Source organism: Merops nubicus, unplaced genomic scaffold, assembly GCF_000691845.1.
Source record: "Merops nubicus isolate BGI_N331 unplaced genomic scaffold, ASM69184v1 scaffold14739, whole genome shotgun sequence".
NCBI lineage: Eukaryota > Metazoa > Chordata > Aves > Coraciiformes > Meropidae > Merops > Merops nubicus.
In genome coordinates, this window is record NW_008633146.1 from 938 (window position 1) to 10499 (window position 9562).

The 9562-nt window shown below is 51.2% G+C and overlaps 2 protein-coding genes across 2 annotated transcripts in view; one reads left to right on the forward strand and one right to left on the reverse strand.

The window, feature by feature from the left end:
- Positions 1–2446, forward strand: part of POLR1C (polymerase (RNA) I polypeptide C, 30kDa) — a gene marked incomplete at its 5' end in the record, with an annotated part of 3379 nt that extends 933 nt beyond the window's left edge. The window contains 5 exons of the mRNA XM_008948161.1: positions 418–537; positions 740–892; positions 1078–1227; positions 1796–1912; positions 2232–2446. Of these exons, the coding sequence (XP_008946409.1) occupies positions 418–537; positions 740–892; positions 1078–1227; positions 1796–1912; positions 2232–2350 (659 nt within the window). The remainder of the gene's footprint in view (positions 1–417; positions 538–739; positions 893–1077; positions 1228–1795; positions 1913–2231) is intronic.
- Positions 2447–5330: 2884 nt separating this feature from the next.
- On the reverse strand, positions 5331–9334 carry XPO5 (exportin 5; the record flags this gene model as incomplete). Its single annotated transcript, XM_008948162.1, has 8 exons — positions 5331–5593; positions 6097–6261; positions 6421–6558; positions 6739–6846; positions 7610–7692; positions 8138–8200; positions 8989–9083; positions 9288–9334. Coding segments are annotated over 8 exons (840 nt in total), but the record flags the coding sequence as incomplete, so codon positions are not given.
- Positions 9335–9562: the final 228 nt, after the last annotated feature.

The window sequence follows — 9562 nt, forward strand, 5'->3', positions numbered from 1 at the left end:
TCCCGCAGCACCACATCTGTATGTCTCCTGAATACCTCCAGGGATGGTGACCACCACTTCCCTGGGCAGTCTGTTCCACTGCTTTGCAACACTTTCCTTGAAAATTTTCCTAATATCCAACTTAATCCTCCTTGGTGTAGCTTGAGGCCATTTCCTCCTGTCCAGTTGCTTCTTACTTGGGAGTAAAGACTGACCCCCACCTCCCTACAACCTCCTTTCAGGTAGCTGTAGAGAGTGACAAGGGTCTGCCCTGAGCCTCCTTTTCTCCAGGCCAAAGGATGCCAGTTCCCTCACAGACTTGTGCTCTAGACCCTTCCTTTATCAGTTTCATTGTTGCCCTTTGGACATGCTGCAGCACCTCAGTGTCCTCACAGAAGTGTGATTCCGTAGAGACTCATGTGGTTCTCCCCTTCCCAGGAGATGAAGAAGGCACAGAAATTGATACTCTGCAGTTCCAGCTGAAAATAAAATGCAGCCGAAACCCGCAGGCAGCCAAGGAATCATCTGATCCTAATGAATTATATTTCAATCATAAAGGTAAGATCTCTCCTAAAAATAGGTGCTGTTTTTTTGATTTTTTTGTCTTGAGAGACAGAATTTGGTTTGTTCTCCCAGCCCTGTAAGCAGAGAGCCCCTTCCTTCATTCTGCTAAGACAGCAGTTTGCCATACCAGTCCTGTACAGGTCAGCGCCCTGCTCTGAGCCGGCAGCTGGCTGATGCTTGTGGCTTCTCTTTGCAGTGTACAGTAAACACATGACGTGGGTGCCCCTGGGCAACCAGACAGACCTCTTTCCAGACGCTGACTTCCGACCCGTTCACGAGGACATCCTCATCGCACTGCTGCGGCCTGGCCAGGAGATAGATGTGCTCATGCACTGTGTCAAGGGCATAGGTGAGTTGTGGGTAGAGGTGACCTGGGGCAGCAGAACCGCGAGTGCTTGGACTAGGGCACAGCTCTGTGAAGGGGACGGGTGGAGAACTGGCTTTCCCCCTGGAGCTTTAGGCCCCAGCATCCTTGTGCTCTCGTTCCCTGAGGCCTGCTCTCATCCTTGACTCTTAACTCTTTACTCTTTACAGGTAAAGATCATGCCAAGTTTTCTCCTGTGGCCACAGCTAGTTATCGCCTGCTTCCTGACATTACTCTCCTGCAGCCTGTTGAGGATGAGGCAGCTGAGAAGTTGCAGAAGTGTTTTTCCCCTGGAGTCATTGAGATCCAGAATATCAAGGGTACTTTCTGCCTGCTATAAGTGTCTTGTTCCTCACAAGTCTTAGCAGAGACTGATTAGAGACTAGAGCCAAACCTCGTAGAGACAAAAACCACGTTGTGCTGTTTCCTTGCTGATCAACCATTCGTGCTATTCTGAACCTAATTTTATGGGTCAGTGGCTGTCACACGCAGATGTGCTGGGTGATGAACTGAGATCTCCCTGAAATGCTGAGACATTGGTCGTCTGTCCACAGAGCTCTGCAGCTGCTGGCTGCAGCTTCCAGTGCTTTTCAGTTGTCCTTAGGACTGAGTAGTGAGCTTGCTTTTTCCAGAAGCTGAACATGGAGAAGACTTCTTATGGCCTGCCCAGGGGCACATAACAAGCTTTGCGTTCGGGTTGGAACTGTTCAACAAGACCAGTTCTTACAGTTGGGGGCTTCATGCTAGAGATGTGCTAACTCTTTATATTGGTGGCTGCATTGCCTTTGCTGAGGGGGGGAGTCTGTGTTTGAGAATTAAGCACCTGCTGTGACCACAAGACGCCCATCTATTGCAGGCACCCATCTCGTTTCATCTTTTCCCCTGTAGGAAAGAAGGTGGCAAGAGTAGCCAATGCACGGCTGGACACGTTCAGCAGAGAGGTTTTCCGTCATGAAGGTCTGAAAAACCTGGTGCGCCTGGCGAGAGTACGAAACCATTACATCTGTAAGTGCCCCCTGTTCCACAGAACACAGAGCCCAGCTGTGGTTTGTGCCAAGAAGCAGAGACTGGCCAGGGCGTATAGCTACGTCTCTGCCTCCCCCTTCCCACCCACACCATCAGCACTTATTCCCCTGTTCCAGCGGGGAACTGCGGGGGTTGTGCTCTGGCAGCACGGGGAGAATGTGTCCGGGCTCCCTGCTGGCAGAGGTAACCTCTCCTCTGGCTTGGCAGAATTGTGGTGAAGGGAAGATGAGGCAGAAGTGCTGGAGCCAAGTGTAGCTGAAGCTGCCCAGTGGCTGTCCTGACTTATGTCTCTGTGCAGTTTCAGTGGAGTCGACGGGTATCTTGCCTCCAGATGTGCTGGTGAGTGAAGCCATCAAGATCCTGATGGGAAAGTGTCAGCGTTTCCTGAACGAGCTGGACTCTGTGCCCATGGAGTGACCGTGCTGTAGCTGGGAAGCGTATCCTGCATCTGCTTGCAGGGGCAATTCCTCTCCTCTTCCATAGGCTAGAGGTTTGAGATGGGCTTGGGAGCCCTATCACCATCTCTCTGAGCTTGTTTACTGTTGGTAATGCGCATCAATGAGGGGATGCACTAAAATAAAGGCTTTTATTTACAGCTGTCTCCTGTGCTGTTCAGATTGTTGAGACTAATACCCAGAGAAGCAGCAGGTCTAAAGGTGAATAATAGCATTTATTTTGGATTGTATGCAGTGTGTGAAGAGGACAAATAGGACAGTATGGAAAAGCACTTTGCAGCAGGTCAGTGAGATTTAATGTCTGTAGTGGCACAGGACTATTGCAGGTGTCTCAAGACAGCTCTGGAGTGGTTAATGTGGTAGATAACAGGCTGTACTGTCAGAGGGCTGGGACACCTCTCCTAGGATGAAAGGCTGAGTGGGGATTGTTGGGCCTGGGAAAAAAAAAAAGAGTCCCCCTGAGTTGGGATTGTTCCACCTGGAGAAGAGAAGGCTCTGGGGAGACCTTGTGGCCTTGCAATATATAAAGGAGGCACAGAGAAAGACTTTACCAGAGCCTGTAGTGATAGGACAAGGGGCAACAGGGCAATGATTTTAGACAAAATCATTAGATTTTGTCTAAAATGTAATGATGTCTGCCCCTGTTAGAGGGCAGACTTGTCTTCAGCAGTGGCTGTCAGAGGTGCACAGGCCATTCCTCACTGCACGCCGCTGTGTGCGCATTGCAGCTTTGGAAGCTCTGGTTCCTCCATCCCTGAAAGTGTTGTAGGCCAGATTGGCTGGGACTTTGAACAACCTGATCTAGTGACAGGTGTCTGGTGGGACTACGTGGTCTTTGCTGTTCCCTTCCAGCCCAAGCCATTCTATGACACAGTACTGGGCTTCTCTGTATTTTTTGCACGGTGTTTAAAAATATGCTCTGTAAGGACTGACTGTCCCTTCTCAACTGTTTCAAGGTAAGGGAGGTGCTAGATGGGACTACTCTGTTCTCCCTTTCAGTGACTGCATGTACTTTGGGCTGATCTTGAAGCAGAAGTAGATGGTGAAGGCCAAGTGTCAGGGGCCTGGCTGCTCCCAGGGAAGCCTGGGAGAAGTTAGAAATTAATCTCAGGGGTGAGCACTACTGTTAGTCAACATGTGGTAGGGTCTTAGCGTGTGAAAGTCCCTCTTGACAAGCTGATGAAGGACCTGTCACTTCAGAGGAAGGCTGGGAGCACTGGTGTGTAACTTCACGGTTAATTTCCCATTCCAGGAGCTGTGTGTAGCAAGAGCTCACTAGGGCTTGGTGCATCTTCAGCAGCATCTGCACCTTCCTGTGCTACTGCTTTGCTCATCTCCCACACTGCTTATGGGACATACCTTGGAACAGCCACAGCAAAGAGCTTTGCTAGGACAACATGGACTCCTTCAAGCTGTGAACTGGGACCTAGTGGCTGTTGTAGAATTACTATAAACCAGCTGTAAGTGATATAGAAATAAGTCAAACTGCAATTTTGCTCTTGCATTCTAAAAATGAAACATGACACCACATATATGAAACTGGAATAGCTTTACTGACATTCAGGTGTAACACAACCAGTTCAGAGACGGCTTCAGATTTAAACATTCCTACAAAAAAGGTTCTAAAAACCATTTAAAAAAAACCCCTTGTGTCTAGCATGAAGTCACAGAATGTTAAAAATACCACAACACAAATAAATACACCCAGCCTTTGCCAGGGCCAGGAGCCATGTTAGCTCAGAGGTTAAAAAATTTTGAGGCCAGGAGGAAAGTGGGGGGTGCTGGTGGAACAGCAAGGACAAGAGGGTGAGTGGATTCCCAAGGCCTGCTCTTCCTTTCTGCACTCCCACCCCTCCCAACTCCAGCTCTTCTGTCCAGTCTATCCGAGTGGAGATGCCACCTTCTCCACCTGCCAGTTTATTACTTTTCCATCTCCTGCATGGCAGAACTGCCAGCTTCCTCTGGACAGACCCTTGTGAACCACCTGTCATGGAAGAAGAACTGGCTTTGCAGACTGGAGTGGCTTGATAGAGTCCCACCTCATATAAAACCCAGTTTCCAACCTGGCTCCCCCCTGTAAACTGCAACATGAACCCCACCCCTCCTGCTCCACCATGCAATTCTCTGAGAAGTACCAGATTGGGTAAAAACACAGGCTACTATCATCTCCACAGCAACAGGGTGAGGAGATCCCTTTTGGTTTGCAGGTGCTTCGGATATTGGTCCAGATTTTGTGACCCTGCGCTGGCCATGTTGTAGTCTACACGGTGTGGTAAAAAGAAAAAAATAATTAAAAAAAAAAAGAAATTCTGTCCTGCTCCCCCTGAGAGATGTTCAAGAAAGGCTGGGCACAAAGTAAAAGCCTTCCATTTGGCTCTGGGTAGAACAAGCTGTAGGATCATATATATATATGTATGCATATATATATGTCTGATGGCGTCTGCCTCTTTCTGGAGAGCAGCTGCACCTTAGAAAGGCTGATCTCGAGGGAGACCCGAGAGCACTGCGGCACCTCCTGGCACCCAGCCCTCAGCCCAAGGCTCAGCATCCTGGAGGGCAACGGATTGATCAGATACCAGTCTGCTGGGGACAAGTGCTGACAGGCATGACAGGAGTGTCTGATGTGTTCTCCACAAAGCCTGGCTGCTAGCACCCAGAGGAAGATTAGGGTAGCCCCTTTTCACTTAGCCCACTACTCTGCCTTCTGCCTTAATCCTAAGACCCAAGGAATGAAGAGATGGAGCAAGAGTGACCCAAGGCTACAGGATGACCAGGCTTTACCTAACAGAACCTATGGGCTCAGCTCCCACCTTGCAGAGAAGCAGAGGTCTAAAGATGCTCATCCAACCAAGGGGAGGGGAAGGTATTGGGGAAAGCTTAATAGACTGGTTCAAATGCCACCACAGGCCCCATCCCAGTGTAGGGAGGAGAACGGGACAGGACCCGTAAGGGGCTTTATTCAGACAAATGCTTGTGGAGGCGATGACAAGGAGAATCTAATGTGCTTACTATGAGGAGAGACAAAATATAAGATAGGGGAGGAGATGTCTGCAGCATCCCAGGCTCAGGGTTCAAAGAGCACAGTGAGGCCCTCTCCATCCTCGTTCTCGATGGCGTCCGTCTCCAACGATGGCTTCACCTTTTTGAAGAGAGATGGGAGGTTCCGGATATGAACCTCCTTGCGGAACTGCTCTGCGAGGGGCTTCTGCAGAGGACAGACAGACAGGCATCAGTTGTTATGGCCTTCACCCCCCCACTCAGATCAGAGGCAGACCCCAGACTGAGCAATCCCTAGGCCTGCACCTTGTGCTTGCACTTTGTGGAACCTCAGGCCTGGTCCTTCCTAAATGCCAGCGCACTGAGGTAACCACCACCGCACCAGCTCTCCAGCTTCTCATTCAATGCCACCATCCTCACAGAAGCCCAGCAACCACCTAGCAGCTTCATTCAAACACTTCCAACACCCAGCTCCCCCAGGCACCCCTGTGCAAGGTACACCCTGCCCCTCTGGGGGAAGTCGCTGCTGGAGGGGCTGCTCAGCCTGTGCTGCCATCCCCACTGTACCTCCAAGCTGGAGAGGCAGAACAAACCCTGAGACCCTCCTGCAGCAGCCTCCTGGCTGGGATGGAGGGGGCTGGGGAGAGGCTGGCAGGCTGGCCACCCGTCGCTTCTGCAGGGTACGGGGCTGCAATTAAACGGGTCGCCTACCCCAATGCAGCCTGCGATCAGGCGCTTGAAATGATCCTTCCGGCGCTTGTCTGCCATCTTCTGCAGCGTCAGGTTGAGAAGCTTTGAGTCAAACTGCTCCAAAGAGTCCCTCGGGATGTCTGGGACCTGCTCCATCACTGTCTTCAGCTCGGCGTAGCGAGGGCGCTGCAGGGAGGAGCGTGGTTAATGCAGCTCTGCCAGAGCAGCTGCCCCATCTGCCTTGGGGGCCATCGGCTCCTCTGCCCCTACCCAAGGGGGTGTGAGGTCAGTTTTCCACCACTCCCCAGCCAACCTCCCATCTGGATTAAGAGCAGAATTTCTTACCAAGGCCTCGTAGATCTGGAAAGCCAGGTGGACAAGAGCCGCCATGCAGCCGTCGTGCTGCCCGTGTATCTGTAAGCCCTTCAGCACACTAGTGAAGAACCAGGACACAGCATCAGGCAGGAGGTTTCCTGGAAGCACCTGGGAAAGACGTGCTGTCAGCATGGAAGCAGAATACTGACACTTGACTCCCTTTCTGCTGCACCATGGTCTTCCCAAGGGAGAAAGTGCCCAAAGGTGAAGCAGTCTTACTGCTCACTACATTCAGAACTTCCTCTCACAACCCTGCCAGAACTAATCCTTTCTTCCTCCCAGAGGTACCTGTTTGAGCAGTGGCCAGCAAAGCTGGGTTGTGGTTTTCTGGCAGGAGAAAGTGTCCTTCCAGCAGAGGGATGTGTAGGCAGTGATCAGCACTGCTGTGCAAACATCCTGAAAAAGCCAGAGGGAAACCAGTCAGAGGAACTATTTTCCACCTGTAGGGTTCAAACCTGAAGGGAGCCAAGAAGCAATCCAGGGACTCTGCAGGAGCTCCTCAGGGCTATCTTCTGACAATCCTGCACGCTGCTGCTGCTCCAGCTGAAGGTGCTCAAAGGCACTCAGTGTGCACCACCATAGCTATGAGCAACCAGGATCAAGCAAACCTGCTCCCTTCATCTTTCCTCAAGAGGCCCTCAAGAGCACCCATGGACTCCCATCAGCTGCTACTCTCAAGTCAATGCAAAAGCTTCTGTAAGAGCTTCTGAGGCATCCACAGGAGAGGAGGAGTACAGAGGTATCGGGATAAAGGTCCTCTCCACAGCCACTTGTGTTAACACTGTGGCTCCTGTACCAGCTCTGGCAGATTTTACAGAAAAGCAGCTGCTGGGTGAAGTTCTTCCTCATGAAGGCTAGAGCCCAGAATGGAGGCAGAGCCACAGAGCACCTTGGGGGCTGAAGGCCCAGAAGCTCACCCACAGGAGGGCTAAAACTCTGTAGCTGTATGTTATACTGGATCCCAACCCCCATTTGCTTTGTGACTTCTGCAAACATTAACAAGGCCCTTAAAAACCACCCAGGTTCCCATGAGAAGATTCTCACCCTGGGCAATGCTCCAGCACCCTAGATCCTTGTGGCAGCATCTGGCTGCACCACAGACAAGCGTTGACAAAAAGTACAGAGAAAAGATGGTGGAATTCAGAGCACGGGCTCTTACCTCTTGCTTCATCAGACACTTGCCAAGCTCGGTGAGCTCTGCGCTGGTGGGAGGTGTCATCTCCGTGGCCATGGCCTCATCATCTGCGGAGCAGAGCGAGAGCAGCCCTGTGAACGTGGCTGGCTGAGGGGGACACAGCACCAGCTACGCTGGGAGCCAGCACACAGAGCTGTCATGCTGCCACAGCCTGCCAGAACATCCCTCTCCAAGCAGAAAGCACCCACCCTATGTGAGGCAGGAAGGGCACCCAGCTAGCTACCTCCAGCTCTCGGGGAGACTGTGCACACTCCCCCCTCTTCTCCTCAACCCTCTTTTTGGTACCTTAAGAATCAGCTGCTCCAGGCGGACCAGGTTTTTCTGTGGCCCCCAGACACGCTGGGCATGACAGAGCTGAAGGCTTCTTAACAAACCTATGCCACCCCCCACTCCCAGAACTTCCAGCAACAGGCCAGTGTCTCCCTCAAGAAATGCATGAAGAAATGGGAAAAGCGCTTGTACAGACCAAGGGCAGGAAAGGCATTTACTCACCATCTCCATCTACAGCAGCAGCACTGTTATGCTCAACACCCTTCTTGGAAACACAGCAAACAGCTGCAAAAACAGTTGCAGGTCAGAGAAACAGAAAAAGGAAGATGCTACTTCAGAACATGCAGAGATTATCCTACAGGCTCTGATGGACTCACATCTGCTTCAAGCTCCCTCAGCCCTTACACAGTATCTGAAGAATCTGAAAGCCCAGTATGAAAACCAAATACTGCACAACCTGGAAGCCTGTCGCACCTCACCTACAGCATCCTCCCACACTGGAACCTGCTGCATGGTGGCTTGCTCAAACTACTGAGAACCAGGAAAGTGCAAAACCATTTTGAAGCCTATGACCTGAGAAGAATGCCACCCTAAGGCAACAAGGCCAATCAAGAGAAGAGATACAAAGTTGAGGATCTGTAAACTCTGTGCTGAGTCAATTTCCCGAGCTCCTCTGCGCAAAGCCACCCTGACAGAAAACAGGATGTTGGGAGAAAGGGAATGCAAAGAAGGAAGACTGCTTTGGGGGAGGCACTCTTCCCTTCTGTCTGGCTAGAGACACAGCAATTACCAGCAATGGAACTGCTGTACACTCAGGCTGTCCACAAACTGCTGTCTTGTATCGGGCTCAAGTGCACAGAAAGGGAGAACCCAGATCCCAGAGCATGGCAGTCCTACAGGGACAGTGCCAAACCCATGGAACCCTAAATGCCAACAACAAAACAAAAAGAAGAAACTCTCTTCTGAAGGTTTTTAATTGCTCCCTTAGTTTTACTGCACAATGGAACTTCCTGTTGTCCTCTCAAAGGCAAGCTACCTGAATATCCCAGGGGACCTAGCTTGAGTGCACTTACTGATGAGATCCATGACTTCTCGGGTCAGCAGCCTGACCAGCTGTTCCTCAAGCATCTCCTGAGACTCGGGGTTGTCATCTGCAGCATCATCCTCACTGAGGAGAACAGGTTTTAGTGTGAAGGGGGCCAATCTCTTAAAGTGCCCCCTCTGCCCAAGCACAGGGACTAAGTCACCATTAGGGTAAACAGTGTTTTCCAGCCTTGTGCTGCAGGACTGTTCCCTGGGCAAAGGGCCCTGTCAAAGACCAAAGCTCCATCCCACTTCCCCTTTCCCCTCACATCAAGGGGTGGAAGCTTACCAGGGAATGCTCCGCTGGCTGATCACCTGCCATTTCTGGGACAACCTCTGTTCAAGACAAAAGGGAAGATTCAGTACCCTCCTAAGGAGCCATGCTGGACACAATGCAAAGAGGCCCCAGTGTCAGCTGCTGACAGAAGCACAAGAACTCTCATGCCAAGCCCTGTTTTGAGTGGGACAAGAACAGCTACCAACAGTGCTGAAGATGCTGTGGCTGTGCTGGCTGTAGGAATCTGAGAGAGCCGTCAGAAAAATGAGAGAACATGGGTAAAAAAA